The sequence below is a fragment of the Ictidomys tridecemlineatus genome, chromosome 13 (genome assembly GCF_052094955.1).
Source record: "Ictidomys tridecemlineatus isolate mIctTri1 chromosome 13, mIctTri1.hap1, whole genome shotgun sequence".
Taxonomy (NCBI): Eukaryota; Metazoa; Chordata; class Mammalia; order Rodentia; family Sciuridae; genus Ictidomys; species Ictidomys tridecemlineatus.
In genome coordinates, this window is record NC_135489.1 from 86,655,735 (window position 1) to 86,674,266 (window position 18,532).

Below are 18,532 nucleotides of genomic sequence, written 5' to 3' on the forward strand. Positions count from 1 at the left end.
CATGCAATATAAGATGTTTTGACTTTACATTAGTTTTAAGGTATTGTTAATTTTGCATCGTAGTATTTAAGTTGTGGAATATCACAAGAAGAGTAAACATCATTCTAGAACTTTACCTCTTATGGAGAAGGGGTACTGTGTTCATAATTGTACCATGTTAGGTGGAATTGTGACCTTATTATTGTCTTTATTTGGAGACTAAATACAGCTTAAGGAAATGCATATAGGTACCAGTTTGGCAAGGGGTGAACCTTGTGATGGGTAATTTTATGTGTGGCTCAACTAGGTTGCCAACATGGCTGGTAAATATTCTTTCCCGTGTGTCTTTGAGGGTGTGTCCAGAAGGGATTAGCATTTACATCAGTAAGTTGAGTAAAGAAGATTCCCCTCTCCTGTGCAGTAGGCATTACTCAGTCCATTGAGGGCCTGAATGAAACCAAAAGGTGGAGGAAAGGCAAACTCACTTTCTGTTTGAGCGATGATATCCATATTCTCCTGCCTTTGGACATCAGTGCTTCTGGTTACAAGAGAGAATTTACACCAGTCTCCCCATGCTCCAGTTCTCAGTGGTCACACTAGAACTGAATTATACCACTGGCTTTTTCTGCTTCTCCGGCTTGCAGATGATGTCCTCACTGGCTTGCATAATTGCCTGAGCCAACTCCTATCATTCAGTATTATATTATTGAGAACATGCACTTAGTATGTGTCTGCCAAATGAAGTACATGACTTCAGTTAAGTGGTAGTACCTTTCCACCCTCTATCTCCATGCCAGTGAAGACTGAGAAATAGATTAAATGGTCTTTATGCCTTCATTAGTAGCATTATATTGAGAATGTTGTAATTTACTCTTGATGATCCAGGGTAGTTCTTACAAATGAGCATAATTAGTCTCTCTGTAATAAAATTGTGGCTTTGGATTTGTAAAGAAATGCATGGTCCCTCAATAAAATAGAGAATGCTTTATATAGTTATTTGTGTGTGCCAGGTACTGAATGGATCATGTTTATCATTTCCTGATTCACTACTAGAGTTCATGGCTCAAGACTTCTTGCTACACTTCTTGGCATTGCATGATCCTCACATAAAAGTTGTAGGGCAGAGAATCCACAATTATCAGGAATATAAGACCTTATGCTGTAGACATGTTGCTATGTTAAGAATAATTCCATATTCCACTGAGTTTATCAGGTCTGGAGGCAGCTAAGGCCCACAGAGTGAAATGCCCCTCCACGTGTCAGTAACATTGGAGTCCACTCCTAAAGGTTCCAGTGTTATTTCTGCTCCTTCATTATTCAATGTATTTTCTTCTTGTTATTATCATGTAATGGTAAGGGTGGCAGAGAAGTTTAGGGGAAATTGCATCCTAAACCCAAAGTATCATAAAACTTTAAAAATAAGCTCTAATTAAACAGCTCTGGTGATCATCTGCCTTTTTTCCTTTCAGACTCTGAACTTGCCTTGATGTATAATGACTCCTCTGTCTTAGAGAACCATCATTTGGCCGTGGGCTTTAAGTTGCTACAGGAAGAAAATTGTGACATTTTTCAGAATTTGACCAAAAAGCAAAGACAATCTTTAAGGAAAATTGTCATTGACATTGTAAGTAGTTAACAAAAGCAAAAAAAGCAAAAAAAATGTGATGAAAGTAGTCTAAAAAAATTCAAATGTGAGAATGAGAGTATTAGGTAAAAGCATGTGTATTTCCAAACTTCTATGGCCCTTTATGTTCTAGAAGCTGCATCTGTTACTGGCAGTGCTATTCTGTAACAGGTTGTCTACTTTTAACAGTTTGGATTTAAGAATAATAATAGTTGAACCTCATTATTCAGCTTTTATTTTCTGAGCTCCACATGGCAGACAGAAAAAGATGAATAAGCAAAAATAGAGGGCTTGGGCTATCACTTGAATATCCCCTGCCTTTTTCCTTCCAATTAGAGATATACATGATTTTACTATTTTCTCTATGTGTATTATTCAGAGTGATTATGAGACATAGAAAAATATCTTGTTTCTAAAAAATTACTTGCTTTGCACATACAGAGAAAGAAATTATTTTTCTTGGATAAGCAGAAAATTAACCAGAATATTATTTCTGAAGTGGTCTGTGAGCAACCTTAAATCACTCATTGTAGTCCAATAACCACTTTCTAATCCAGGGAATGAAAAAACTTTAAAATGTGTGATGATATCTTATCCTCAGAGATACCATCATGTTTTCACCAGGAAAGTGGTGGTCAGTGCCTGATGTTTCTGCATAGTGTACATAATTAGCTAGGTTTCCAAGAGTCGTTAGCAAAGGGAAAAGATTGTGCCCCTAGAAGGATTCATTTCCATATACTGCCATTAGAAGTCATAGTAGTTTTCCTTCCTTTTCACATTCTGGAAAAAAAAAGTTTTCATATGCAAATTCTGACTTTTCCCTTTGGACTTAATAAAATATTCTTTATCTTCTAAGGTACTTGCAACAGACATGTCAAAACACATGAATCTACTGGTTGATTTGAAAACTATGATTGAAACTAAGAAAGTGACAAGTTCTGGGGTTCTTCTTCTTGATAACTTTTCTGACAGGATTCAGGTAAATCATTATTTGATTTTGTGTTGTGTGTTTGTGTGTGTTTGTGTACACATGCACATGTGTCTGTGTATTCTGCTTTGATAAAATTCATTTCTCCCATCTTATACTTTCAGTAACTATAGGCAGGATTTTTACTCACACTCTCATCCTGAGAATTAACCAGGTAGAAACTTACTGTTCTTTTTAGTTGCCCATATATTTAAAAAACAAAAACATCTAAAACCTCCCAAAAACCATCCACATAACGAGGCCTGAATTTCATTAACCACACTCATAAACAGCTTCTCCTATGATACTTAGATGCAGTAGAAGTGGCATAATTTGGAACTATTTATACAAGTGTGAACCACACACAGACACATCTTGGTTGAGCTGTTTGAAATAAATCCTACACTACGTGTATTTTTAAGTGTCACAGTCATCCAACTTGAATTTCTAGTTTGAAAAAAAATGGAGCAAGTGCTGAGTAGAGAATTCCTCTGTCTACTTTAGGTCCTTCAGAACATGGTGCACTGTGCAGACCTGAGCAACCTCACAAAGCCTTTCCAACTGTACCGCCAGTGGACAGACTGGATAATGGAGGAGTTCTTCCACCAAGGAGACCGAGAGAGGGTGTGTGGCATGGAGATAAGTCCCATGTGTGACAAGCACAATGCATCTGTGGAAAAATCACAGGTAATGCATGACACAGAAAGCCTTCCAAGAGAAGAAAGATGCAGCTAGCATTTGTTTACTCATAGTGTTTTCCTGGGCTTTTAAAATTATTTGTTTTTGACAGAATCAGTTTCACCTTACCACTTATGATATAGAAAACCAGCAATTGTAGAACTTAGATTTACATAGCCATGCTTCTACTGGTGTGGCATTCTGTTCATTCATTATAACCATGTTCATGTACATAGAGTATTTGTTTATTTCAGTTATCTAGATTCACATTTTATTCTAAAATAAGTTCCAGACCCCATATCCTGCCATGTAAATAACTGAAAATGTTTTTGCATTGTGAACATATTCTTGAACTACTAATCATTCTAGAGGCTAGAAACTTTCACCAGCTAGAAACAACACTTTTATATGGTCTCTTATCTCAAATAATGACTATTTTACCAAACTAAGGTTAGTAGTATTCTGATTGCTATTATATTTGTGGGCCATGATCTACTTAATCTTTTTAATGGTATCTTAGTCCAATGGGACTGCTCATATTGGATTTCTTTTTTTAACTAGGTGGGCTTCATAGACTATATTGTTCATCCTCTCTGGGAGACATGGGCAGACCTTGTACATCCTGATGCCCAGGATATTTTGGACACTTTGGAGGACAATCGTGAATGGTACCAGAGCACGATCCCTCAGAGCCCCTCTTCTGCACCTGATGACCAAGAAGAGGGCTGGCAGAGTCAAACGGAGAAATTCCAGTTTTAACTAACTTTAGAGGAAGATGGTGAGTCAGACACCGAAAAGGACAGTGGAAGTCAAGTCAAAGAAGACACTAGGTGCAGTGACTCCAAGACTCTGTGTACTCAAGACTCAGAGTCTACTGAAATTCCCCTTGATGAACAGGTGGAAGAGGAGGCAGTAGGAGAAGAGGAAAGCCAGCCAGAAGCTCCTGTAATAGATGATTGTTCTCCTGACACATAACAGTACAGAGACTGCCACGCCTCTTTTTTTAAGTAGAAAATTGTTTCCAAAGTGCATGTCATGTGCCACAACCATGGTCACACCTCACTCTCATCTGCCAGGAAGTTTGTTGAACAAAACTGACCTTGACTACTTAGTCTGGCACTCAGGAATATCGTAACCAGTTTCTTCACCTCCATGTCATCAGAGCAAGGGGGATATCTTCGAAAACATTTTAACAGAATTTCAGCTTGGGAGAGCTGACAAAGCAGATAAAATCAACTCCAAAATGTTTTCAAGGGAGAGTGGCTCATCAGGCAGCCCAGTAGTAGATTGGATTTGGGGTTTCTTTTATTTGTTTGCAATATTTTTTGGAAGAAAGAAGGGATTACATGGATGGAGTGAACTTAGTAGATGGAGCAACAAAAATGTCACAAATAGGACACAGCATGAGTCTGTTTCCAGGAGGAGGATGAGCTACAGAAATTGCATAATTTTCTAATTTCAAGTCTTCCTGATACATGACTGAATAGTGTAGTTCAGTGAGCTGCATTCACCTCTACATTTTGTATGATATGTTAAATAGATTTTTTGTAGAGCTTACTTTTATTATTAAATGTATTGAGGTATTATATTTAAAAAACTATGTTCAGAACTTCATCTGCCACTGGTTATTATTTTTTTCTAAGGAGTAACTTGCAAGTTTTTAGTACAAATCTGTGCTACACTGGATCAATCTAATTTAGAAATTTTACTTGCACCTTATAGTTCATAGAAATTAACTGATTTGTAGTGATTCATTGTTTTATATACCAACAACTTCCATATTTTAAAACAAAAAAACAACTTTATGTTGCTGGAAACCCTTTTTGTAAGTCTTCGTTTGCTTTTTAGATCACTCTTTCTAGATAAGCAGAGTTGCTCTCCATCAATGTTTTTCTTCACAGTGTGCAAAGTGAATATTTGTTCTGTAATACTTTGATGTGTGTTATATCAAATGTGTCTTAAGTCTCATAGAAACTCAATCATCAGTTGGTGTTGTCTGAAGCAAATGGGAGATATATAAACACCCAGTAGCTAAAATGGTCTGTCTTCTTTACATATTTTCCTACTTAGTGTCTTCTGATGACTTTTTGCTCTGTCAAGAGACATGCATTTCATAACTGCATGTCCTTCTAATAACCCACACATTGTGTGCTCATTTTTATTGTTATTGCCAGTTATAGTAAGAAAAAATTTTCCCCTTTGTGCTGCTTTATTATTTGATGTGTGTTTGAACTTCTGTCCATGTTCACTAGATGGGGTCTTATCAAATCTATTATCTCCATTCTGATGGATGAAAAGAAACAGGTAGTCAAGTTAGGGTTAGCACTCATTTTCTACCATGAGAGTTGTATGTCATGACTAGCTTTCACTCTGAGGTTATAGAGAAAAGTGTACAGCTAACTATACAGATTTTAAGAATAGTAACTGAATATATTATCAAACACCAGTACAACTAAGTTCTCTTTGGCTTTTATGATTTTGCCATGCAATTAAGAACTATGTGAGGAGTATCCTTGAGCAGTTGTCTTAAGATGTCGCAGCTACTCATTCTTAATGGATAGTCATGTAACATGTAGGCACTGCTTTACCAGTTTTCATTGATCCATAATTATGTCTTGAAGGAGGGAACTACTTTCCTTAAACATGCTGAAGAAGAAGCAGTTGATGATGGTACTAGCACCAGAGGGTATGATATAGTTTAAAGTATTGGATTGGTAAAAAGATTCTACCTAAATAAAAAAATAGAGATTACTCTTGGCTGATTTTAGCTCCTGGAACTGTATTTTAATATTAAAGATGAATTCCCAGTATCTTCTGCTGATAGCAGCTAGACTCGTGAAGCATCTGTTTAGTCTGACCTTTCTTCCCAGTTCTTAAAAAATGGTTTACCTTTTCTCTGAAGAGTTTGGAGCTCACATAATCCACTTTCACATTGATATTCAAAAATTAAGATAGAGACTAAAAGAGAGATCTGACTAAACAGAAAATACATGAAACATTAAGAAAAATTACAATCCTAAAAACATTCACATTTGGAACTTCTCATGGAGCCATCTGGGGACTGCAGAACAAAGTTATCAGCCAGGAAAATAATCCAGGCTGAAGATAGTCCCTGTTTTAATTTCCTGAGATCCAAGTGATGCTTACAGCCTTTGATAGAAAAAGTATGTCTCTGATCTTTTAGATGGTACAGAAGAGGAATCAACTAATTATTGCATTTCCACCCTTTTGCCCTTGTAAAGATAGACAGGTATCTTGCACATAGAGGTCTATGTTTGACCAATTAGTTTCACAAGAATATTTGAGAACTTAATCCTGTTTTAATTTTATTTTCCCTATGAGAGGCCTAAAAGGAAAAGCAAAATGTCTAGTTTATTCCTCTTTCCAAATCACTCTCATTCCTTCCTTTTTCTCCCTTCACTTGGCATTTCCCTCTCAGAGTGCCTAGAATATTAATAATGGAAAAAATAAACAGCAATATGTAAAAAAAATCCAGACCTGAAAGGGTTTTTAACTGCACTAATAGAGGCTTTCCTCCACAGTTTTCTGCTTTTTAATGGTCCCATGTTATTAAGATACCCACCAATGGACAATCAAATTGTAGCAAAGGCATAATATCCAAGAGTTAGAGACTAATGCACTGTACAATCTGTTTGTCCTCTCCCTTCTCTCTCTCCCTCCCTCCTGTATGCCCCACCCCCCATTCCTTCTCTCCAAAGTGTGCTTCAGAAATACACACTGCTTTAAAAAGAAGGTTTTACAAGTGGCTTTACATTTCCTAAAACACCATAAGAAAATGCAATATCTGGATACTGTATGGGGAAAAAATTATGTCCAAGTTTGCATAAAACGAGTACATTTCAGCTTGCAAGTTACTGAACACAATAATGCTGTTTTAATTTTGTTTTCTTTTGCATCAGTTAAAATTCACAAGAAAATAATGTAGATAGAACAAATTACAGATGAGGAAAGAAAAAACTTGAATAAAATGGATTATACAGAAAGCTTTATGATAATTTTTGAATGCATATTTATTTTTTGTGCCATGCATTTTTTTCTCACCAAATGACCTTACCTGTAATACAGTCTTGTTTGTCTGTTTACAACCATGAATTTATTGCAATGTAAATACTGTAATGTTAATTGTAAATTATCAGTTCTTATTAAAACATCATCCCATGATAGGATGATGTTGATATATTTGGAAACTCTTGGTGAGAGAATGAATGGTGTGTATACATACTCCTTGTACATTTTTATTTTCTCCTGTAATATAGTCTTGTAACCTTAGAGAAAAACTATAAAATACATAAAGATATATAAATTTAAATAACATAGCTACAGGTCTTTGGTCCCAGGGCTGTGCCTTAACTTTAATCAATATTTTATTCTGTTTTGCTGCATTTCTAAGTAAGGTAATAGTGGGGCTAGGGCTGAGCATTTATATCCAAGCTTTCAATTGATTGGATTTCTGGAAGTAGCTGGATTTTATAAAGTCAAAACACCTCTGACACATCTTGGAACCCTTTCAAGATGGAAGCTTGTAGGTACTTATTGCCATGGAGTGACACTGCATGTATGATAATTATTTCCAGATATAGATAAGGAGCTACTTCAGCTAGTTATGTTTGATGGTTTTTACTTTCAGACACTACTGGGGAAATATATTCTTGTCCAGTGATTATTGAAAATCTTTTGGCTTCCACAAATTCATAGAGAAATGAACTTGATTTGAAACTGGAGCCATGTGTCACTCATCTTGGTTAGTTATCTGTTCCATTAGCTTTCAGTCATGTTAAGAGACTGTATCATATAGAGAAAGTCCTTTTTTTAACCTTAAAATTTTTCTTTGATTAAGATCAACCAAAGGGTCTATAAAGAAACTATTAGAGCTAATAAATGAATTCAGCAAAGTGGCAGGATATAAAATCAACACGCATAAATCAAAGGCATTCATTCAGCGACAAATCCTCTGAAATGGAAATGAGGACAACCACTCCGTTCACAATATCCTCAAAAATAATAAAATACTTGGGAATCAACCTAACAAAAGAGGTGAAAGACTTATACAATGAAAACTACAGAACCCTAAAGAGAGAAATTGAAGAAGATCTTAGAAGATGGAAAAATATACCCTGTTCATGGATAGGCAGAACTAACATCATCAAAATGGCGATATTACCAAAAGTTCTCTATAGGTTTAATGCAATGCCAATCAAAATCCCAACGGCATTTCTTGTAGAAATAGATAAAGCAATCATAAAATTCATATGGAAGAATAAAAGACCCACAATAGCAAAAACAATACTAAGCAGGAAGTGTGAATCAGGTGGTATAGCGATACCAGATTTCAAACTATACTACAGAGCAATAGTAACAAAAACAGCATGGTACTGGTACCAAAACAGGTGGGTGGACCAATGGTACAGAATAGAGGACACAGAAACCAACCCACAAAACTACAACTTTCTTATATTTGATAAAGGGGCTAAAAGCATGCAATGGAGGAAGGATAGCATATTCAACAAATGGTGCTGGGAAAACTGGAAATCCACATGCAACAAAATGAAACTGAATCCCTTTCTCTCGCCATGCACAAAAGTTAACTCAAAATGGATCAAGGAGCTTGATATCAAATCAGAGACACGGCATCTGATAGAAGAAAAAGTTGGCTACGACCTACATACTGTGTGGTCGGGCTCCAAATTCCTCAATAGGACACCCATAGCACAAGAGTTAACATCTAGAATCAACAAATGGGACTTACTCAAACTAAAAAGTTTTTTCTCAGCAAAAGAAATAATAAGAGAGGTAAATAGGGAGCCTACATCCTGGGAACAAATTTTTACTCCTCACACTTCAGATAGAGCCCTAATATCCAGAGTATACAAAGAACTCAAAAAATTAGACAATAAGATAACAAATAACCCAATCAACAAATGGGCCAAGGACCTGAACAGACACTTCTCAGAGGAGGACATACAATCAATCAACAAGTACATGGAAAAATGCTCACCATCTCTAGCAATCAGAGAAATGCAAATCAAAACCACCCTAAGATACCATCTCACTCCAGTAAGATTGGCAGCCATTATGAAGTCAAACAACAATAAGTGCTGGCGAGGATGTGAGGAAAAGGGTACACTTGTACATTGTTGGTGGGACTGCAAATTGGTGCAGCCAATTTGGAAAGCAGTATGGAAATTTCTTGGAAAGCTGGGAATGGAACCACCATTTGACCCAGCTATTCCCCTTCTCGGTCTATTCCCTAAAGACCTAAAAAAAGCATGCCACAGGGACACTGTTACATCGATGTTCATAGCAGCACAATTCACAATAGCAAGACTGTGGAACCAACCCAGATGCCCTTCAATAGACGAATGGATAAAAAAATGTGGCATTTATACACAATGGAGTATTACTCTGCATTAAAAAATGACAAAATCATAGAATTTGGAGGGAAATGGATGGAATTAGAGCAGATTATGCTAAGCGAAGCTAGCCAAGCCCTAAAAAACAAATGCCAAATGTCTTCTTTGATATAAGGAGGGTAACTAAGAACAGACTAGGGAAGAACAGCACGAGAAGAAGACCAACATTAAACAAGGATGAGAGGTGGGAGGGAAAGGGAGAGAGAAGGGATGTTGCATGGAAATGGAAGGAGACTCTCAGGGTTATACAAAATTACGTACAAGAGGAAGTTAGGGGAAAGGGGAAAATAATACAAGGGGGAGGAATGAATTACAGTAGTGGGGGTAGAGAGAGAAGAGGGGAGGGGAGGGGAGGGGAGGGAGGATAGTAGAGGATAGGAAAGGCAGCAGAATACAACAGACATGAGTATATCAATATGTAAATCAATGGAAGTGTAACTGATGTGATTCTGCAAGCTGTATACGGGGTAAAATGGGAGTTCATAACCCACTTGAATCAAAATGTGAAATATGATATATCAAGAACTATGTAATGTTTTGAACAACCAACAATAAAAAAATAAAAATAAATAAAAATAAAAAGATCAACCAAATTTTTTTATATGTATGTAAACCCACATCAATTTAAACACCATTTTTGTGGTGCTAATTCATATAGCATAAATGATTCACTGTTATCTAAAATTTATTTCTGCAAAACTTATATCCACTTAGAATTATTACATTTAACTTTGTGCAATGGCCATCTCCTGAAAGCTATGAAAACTCCCCAGTGTATAATGTGGAAACCTCCCACAGCTGCCCACCCCTTGGAACATGTGACTCATCAGTGAAAGAAGAGATTGTTTTTCTAGGAAAAATGAGCCTCCTATTATTTTATTTTATTTTTTGACACAAACTGTAGATTTTAGCAGCCCTGGCCCAAAGGAATTTAATTACTTTTGTTTTAAACAGTACAAAGGGGACACTATAATTACAAACTACATCCTTACTTATTTTAGTTGTTTTTAAATTTTATTTCTTTGGATATGTTTTCAGAGTGGTAAATTGTGTGTGAGCATTACAAATGATGATTCTTTTAGTGGTTTTCTTAGCCTCTCTTACAGACCATGGGGATAGTACTGTACATCAATATCTTTATATGAGATTTTTATATGCAATGAAAATAAAAGCATGGGTTGACTCTGCCTATTTATGACTTGATCTTTTACAAATAATAATTATTGGTTTTAGGTTGTAGTTCAGTCTGCACACATGTCCAAAAGTATTGAACATTGTTAAAATAAAAGGATAGGGACATCGTAAGTTAGTATTGATATTCATAACCAAATGAAACTAAATTTTGTTGATTACTTTTGCTACACAAAATATTTCCCAACATTATATATATGGCCTATAAGATCAAGCACAGTGTTTTCTAAAAAGGCACTCTCCAGAAGGCACTTTCCATGCTTAACATTATTCTTTCATGTTGAAAATTTCTTGGACATTCAACAATTATTTGTTGGATACCTATGTGCAAACTCCATGCTTCTAAGTATTCAACAATAAACAGAAATGCAGTGTTTGCTTTAATGGAGCTTATAGTCTGGAGGAGACAAAGGAATTAAATGATTAAATGCACATGTCCTTATTATTGTGCTCAACATAATGAAGGTCAGTGCCACGATTCAGAGGGAACCTGAAATTGACTTGTTTTGACATCCAGAGAAGGCTTTCTGGAGGAAGGGTTCTGGGGCTAACATCAGAGGGACTGTGGGAGGTAACTGGGAAAAAAGAGTTAATAGGAAGAGGAAGAGATCCAGACAGTGGAAAGATTATTTGCAAAATCCCTGAGGTACAAATGAACTTGGGACATCAGGAGAAATTGAGGGATAGCAACAGAGAGGTTGACAGGTTCTAAGGTCAATTCCTAATTATCCTATGTAAAATAGCATCCCCTATTCTATCACCTTACCCCCTTAACTCTGCTTTATTTTATTTATAATGTTTACCCAAAATTGATATGCATAGCTGTTTGTCTCTCCTGCCAAAACTCAACTCATAAGGCAAGTTCTTTGCTTATTAGTATATTCCTAGCACTTAAACTATGCCTGGGACACAGTAGGTTTTTAATATGTGTTGACTAAAGCCACCAAATTGGTAATGGATGTATCATCATTGTTCATTATCCATGATCCTTTGCTGATATCAAAATCTAAGGATGCTTGAGTCCCTTATAAAATAGTTTGGTATTTGCCTTTAACCTATGCATATCATCCCGTATGCTTTAAATAATCTGTAGATTATGTATAGTACCTAATATAATGCAAATTATGTAAATAGTTATTATACTATGTTATTTAGGGAATAGTGACCAAAAAAAAAGTACAGATGTTCTGTACACATGCAATTTTTTTTCTATCTGGGTTAATTGAATTGATGCAATGACCAAAAAGACAATAAAGGATTAGATGGTAAGTGGTTATCAAATGAAACATTAGTTTGAACATGATTATTACCCAAGTATTTAATTCATTAGCCAACTAATCAACTTGATCCATAGTATATGGAGTAATAATTTTATTGGGAGAAATTCCAAACACTCCCTTTGCTGCTTTTATTCCTTTGAGTATTAATTGTCCTACAGCCTCAGGATACCTAGTAAGAATAGTGTTAGGAGAATAAGATAAATGTATCCATAATAATGGACCTTCTTGCCAAAATACTCCTGTAGGAATATTTTTTTGTTGGTAGTACAATAAATAATAAAGGCAAACTATCCAAATGCATATTTTCCATATATGTTCCAATGATTTTTAATGCCTGTCTTGCTTCAGGCGTTAACATTTGGGGTGAATTTGGATCTGATGGACCTTTTAGGATATCAAATAAAGGTCCCAACTCTCCTGTTGATATACCTAGATAAGACCTTATCCAATTTATGTCTCCTAATAACTTTTGAAAGTAGTTAAGTGATTTGAGTTGATCTACTAATATTTGAATTTTTGGTGGATGGACCATGGTTGAGGATAATAGAACTCATAAATAATTAATTGGAAAATTTAATTGTACTTTATCTATTGCTATCTCTAGATTATAATTTTTTAATAAGTTTGTAAGTGTGGCATAACATTCTAGCAATGTGTTTTTATCTTTTTGTGCTAATATTTCCATATACTGAAATATTTGTAGTTCAGGATTTTGATTTCTAACTGGCTGGATTACTTTGTTAATATAAATTTGACACATAGTTGGGCTGTTAGCCATCTTTTGAGGGAGTACTTTCCATTTATATCTCTGATCAAGACCTTCATGATTCAGTGCAGGGATAGTAAATGCAAAACGTGGACTATCCTCAGGATGAATTGGAATTGAAAAAAACAATCTTTAATATCTATAATTAAAATATACTAGGTTTCTGGCAAAGCAGACAATTGAGGAATCCTCGATTGAGCAGGTCCCATAATAAGCATTTCATTATTAATGGCTCTTAAATCTTGCAATAATCTGCATTTACCAGATTTATTTTTGACGATGAAAATGGGAGTATTATGGGGAGATATAGAAGGTTGTATATGTCTTTCTGCTAATTGTTGTTTGACCAGGTCATGGGCTGCTTGTATCTTTTCTTTAGTCAGGGGCCACTAAGGAACCCATACTGGTCTTTCTGATTTCCATGTAATTTTTATTGTCTCAGTGACCCCTTCGGAAAACCCAATCCATGTCTATTTATTCCTTGATCTATTTGAATTGATGCTGCTATACCTTGTTTTTGTTCTCCTAATCTTTTTTCTTTCCTAAAACCTTGTCTAGCCCTAATAGTGGGTGCATTTGGATTGATGTTATTTGTTAATGTCAAACCTAATTGATCTAGGACATCACGTCCCCATAAATTTATGGGAAGATGATCCAATACATATGGCTGTATAGTTCCTTCACATCCTTCAGGATCCTTCCAATCTAATTGTTCCCCTTGTCCAGTTTTTGGCAATCTAATACCATTGCACTTCTATGGGGATTAGTCGCTACACCTAGACCTTGAAGCGTTTGAGTGCCTTGTTGTAAAACATTGGCCATTCTTGACGAGATATGATGCTAAGGTCTGCACCTGTATCCTGTAGCCCATTAAATTCATGTCCTTGAATATTTAGTTTTAGCATGGGGCAAGAATTTAAATTTAAAGAAAGCATAGCCCAATCTATACCTGTGGAGCCTAATCCCCTGGAACCTCTTTCTATAGTACAACAGGAGAATGTATCATGTAGGCTGGGTATTATTAGTAACTGTGCTATTCTATCACCTGGTGAAATTACTGATATACCCTTTGGAGAACTGGCTGTAATTTTTATTTCACCTTCATAATCAGGATCAATTACTCCAGGACTGATCATAAGTCCTTTTAGAGTAGAAGAACTACGTCCCAATAATAAGCCTACTGTTCCTTTGGGAAGAGGTCCTTTTACCCCTGTGGGAATGATTTGAACTCCCATCTCTGAAGTTAGTACTGTTCTGGCAGAGGCACAGACGTCCAATCCTGCACTTCCTCTGGTTTGTCTAGTGAGGTATTTAATGGACAATGTGTCCTGGGCACTACCCTGATGGGGTCGCTGCATTCCTCCAGTGCTCCGTATATTTGTGGTCTTGGGCCCCAGAGCATTGGGCCCCTCTGTCCATTTTTTGGGAATGGAGCCCAATTCCTTTCTCCATGATATCGTGGATAGATACCTGGTCCTTGTTCATTTTTTGATAATGAAGTACCCTCTATGGTGGTTTGAGAATGGCATTCATAAGCCCAATGTCTCCCTCTATGGCATCGTGGGTAAATAACCAGTATTCTGCTCCTTTGATACCTAGTTTTGTTAAACCCTCCTCCTATGTGGCAATTCCTTTAAAAATGTCCTGTTTGTTCACAATTGTAGCATGTTTTGGCCTGGCATCTAAAACCTGTTGTACTGCAGCTGACACAACTCACCCTTGTTCATTAATGTCTCTATATAATTTAATATATGTATTTAAATCTTCATGTTTCCATCATCTAATGACTTCTCTGCACCAACGATTCACTTGCTCATAAGCCAGTTGTTTTATTAATGGCATTGCTTGTTCTGTATTCCCAAAAGCTCTGGGAATAAGCCTATCTACAAATTCAGCATAAGGTTCATTAGCTTCTTTTATTACCTTAGATAATTGACCTTGTAAACCTCCATGTCCTTGTAAAGTCTTCCATACCCTATCCACATCAACAGCAATTTGTAAGTATACACCAGGATCATATGCAATTTGTTGCTGCAGATCCTCATAAAGTCTCTTTCCTAACAACATATCTCGATTTCTCTGAGGATAACCAGCTGCTGCATTTCGCCTAGCCGTCTCCTTGCAAAATTCCTCATTGGCAACCTTCCATAACAGTATTGTCCTCCATTTAGCACAGCTTTACACATATTAGCTCAATCTGTTGGCATCATGTTCAAGTTGGTAATGGATTTGACCATGCTTACATATTGGGAGTGTGTCAGCTTATATATTAAGATAGTATGATATTTTGTGTATACTTGGGTATATTTGCATGTAGTGAGTAGCTGTGTAGAGATGTCATGTCTATGGAGAGTTACTTGTATATTGAGTTTGTATTAACTACTTCACCTCAGGTGTATGTGTGTGTGTGCGTGTGTGTGTGTGTTTGTGTGTGTGTGTGTGTGTGTTACAGTAGTAGCAATACTTGTGAGGAAGAAGAAAATTTAGGTATTCATTAGTAGATGCATTTAAGGGACATGAAAGTTGTTGTCTGCTTTCTGGGGCCATATATGTATTAAGTAGAAAGTTATTTGTAACTGGGAAGTAAGGATATATGTATGTAATGGAGAGGTGACGTTGTGCATTTACACAAAGGAGTGTGAGAATTGTGTTTACATGTGTTGGGGATACATGATACAGTTATTTCTTAGAATTTGGGTAGAGATAAAGTGTATTCTACTCACCCATGATAATTTGGGATTTGTAAGTGAGCTTATGTGTATTTTATATAATTTGGTGGAGCTATTTTTGTGTCTTATGCATGCAGATTGGTTTGTGGATTCTATAAGTTTCTTCATTGGGAATGAGGTTGCTATGGGTATTCAAAGTAAATTTCTTTGGAGATTGCGTGACATTTCTAGGTGTGAATAGAAATGTTTAGCTGGTGAGGTTAGCAGGGTACTTTCTGAATATGTAGAATTATGTGCAGTGTTTTAGGGAATCTCTATATTCAGGTTTTGGATATATTTCTGTGTCTGTCTTGCCTGTGTGGAAATTATGTATATATTGATCCATAGATAGAGGTTAATGTGGGCATGGTTTTTCGTGTGTGCTGGTATTAAACTCTCTGACTCATGCCTACAAGACTACTATTTTTGTGTTTTGTGTGTAGGCACCCAATTGATTAGGTGTATGTACATAGATTTGTAGATTTGTGTATTTAGAATCTGCGTGGATATAAGATGCTCAGGAATTGCGTTTGTGTTTATTGTGGAATGATATTTTTCAGGATTTTGGTTGTGTTAGTGAATGGTATTGTTCTGGTATATAATTATGTTTTAGTCTCATACATTTGAGAAGTCTAGTTTGTTGATGGCTGAGCATGTCTTGAATTCATGGGGCTCTTGAGGTGTGTACTCTGGCAGAGGTGAGAGGTTTATTGTGTGCTTACAAATAGATTGTCTTCAGGTGTTGTGTAGTTTAGAACTGTGAGATTTCACATGTGTCTGTTTGGGTAGCGTAAGAGATGACTGGTTGCATACTTTTTGGTTTGCCAGAGTCTGTGCCTGTAAGATATTCATTGGGTATATATGGGCAGTGTATTTGTTGTACATATATGTATCCAACCGATGTTGTACCTGTATGAATACGTGAAGGAATGTGCTTGAACATTTAGGATGAATAGGGTATTTTTCTCCAAACATTCATGTAGTAACAGATGGTGTTTCTGTGTGTTTAGGGTGGACATATCAGATGTTCATCTGCTCAGAAGCCATGAGGTGTATTTTGGTCTGGAGATGTTAATGTGAAGGTGCTGTTTGTACATTTATGATTGGAATTCAACTTAGTACCCTGGGGGCAGGTGAATTTTGTACACATATTCTTTCTGTGCTGGAGCTGCCAGAAATCAGCTATAGTAGCTGATGCTGTCCGTCCCTTTCAGTTTAGTGTTCAGTGGCATCAGGTAATTAGGTTGAAATTAGTTTTGAGATAGACATACCTCATACACTAAAAGTCAAGGCTTCCTTACCTACCCTTCTATGTTATTGTTTACTGACAAACCTTGTGTGTGTGTGTGTGTGTGTGTGTGTATTTGTTTTATGCATGTATTTTCTCATATTTTAATACCAGGCATCCATGTGAAGTAAATGTATTCAGGCAACAATATGTTCATATCTTGAAGATTGTACATGTATTGTGAGGGGAGCATCAGTGACCCTTTTGGGAAAGTGTTGATCCTGGTAATTCTGATCCACAGCATTTATCCTAACATTGTTAGTGCATTCTTCAGGGGCAAAGAATGCACATGTCTATTGATTTCCTCTTGCAAGTGGGTTCCTCTTCAGCATGCGTATGTTCCAGGCTGTGGGATACAGAAATTTTTAAATAGGCATCATGTTTGTGATGGGCAGCAGTCATAAAACCTTGGGGTTTCCAGGACAGGAGGTGGGATAGGAAAAGTCCTTGTCTTTGCCAACACCCTGAGCATGATCTGAGCAGTGACAGATACTGGTGGCTCCTCTGAGGCTAAGCCAGTGGACAAAATCACTGTCCTCCACAAAGTGAGGCTTCTGAAAGCCTGCAGATCCTGTGCCTCACTACCACATTTGCCCTGGGTGGTGTTTGCTGGTGGAGAACAGGAAACCCTTCCCTGTGGAAACCTGAGGCTTCCTAGCCAGGACTTCTGGGGACCCCAAATCTAAGAGAAGATTTTATGCATCACACTTAATAATTATGAATTATGTATCAGAGTTTGAGTAATTATAATGCCAGAACAGCAAGCAGAGATCTTTGGGAAGTTTAGAGGTGCATGATCAATTTTTTGAAGGTGTATATGATATCTTTAGGATCCAAGTAGCAGGGTTTTACCCAGTAGAGATTGATCTAACTTGGAATGCCTTGAACCTTTATAGCCATAGTAGGAGCTAAAATGAGGGTGTCAGATAATTTCCATGTAGGTTGTAGTTTTTTTTGATAACTCCCTCACCTTCCAGGTCTTAAGTAGAACTTGACCTCCTCTTTTCCTTTCTTCTGGATCTCTATGGGATTTACTGGGAATGGCCAACAGGCATTTCCTCACTCTTGGAGTTTGGCCTGAACTCATCCCAGGTCAACCAGGTACTGCAGAATCTTTCACTAATGGATCTAGGACTATATTTACTAGTATCACATATGGATATAGCTACAGAGTTTTCTAATGCTCCTAAGGCCTAGGGTTATAAATTCAGTTGGTTTTGGATGTTTTCTGATGTAGCTTAATTGAAGTCTTCTTAAGGAAATGGTTGTGATATATATATATATAATTAGGAGTGTAATTTAAACAATAGAATTCCCCTTCCCCTTTCCTTGCCCATAGTACCTTTCACCAACTGATTTATTTGCTTCTGATTTTCATGAGCAGGTGCCAAATGGGTCCTTGTTTTCAACTCTTTTCCTTTTTCTTCTATATCTTTTATATATGAGAATGTATCCAACCCATGATGTTCTGATTTTAGAATATATTGATTGACTTAATGATCCCCAGTTCCATCCATTTTTCTTCAAATGACAGAATTTTATTTTACTTTTTGGTTAATTAGGAATACATATCACATTTTCTTAATCCATCTTTTGATGGACTTGTAGGGTGGTTTCATA

General features: G+C 36.6%; 1 protein-coding gene across 1 annotated transcript in view; it reads left to right on the forward strand.

The window, feature by feature from the left end:
* Nucleotides 1-4,223, forward strand: part of LOC144369948 (3',5'-cyclic-AMP phosphodiesterase 4D-like) — a 50,083-nt gene extending 45,860 nt beyond the window's left edge. Inside the window, 4 exon segments of the mRNA XM_078030419.1 lie at nt 1,449-1,603; nt 2,460-2,582; nt 3,075-3,257; nt 3,810-4,223. Coding sequence (XP_077886545.1) covers nt 1,449-1,603; nt 2,460-2,582; nt 3,075-3,257; nt 3,810-4,223 — 875 coding nt within the window.
* The last annotated feature ends 14,309 nt before the right edge of the window (nt 4,224-18,532 follow it).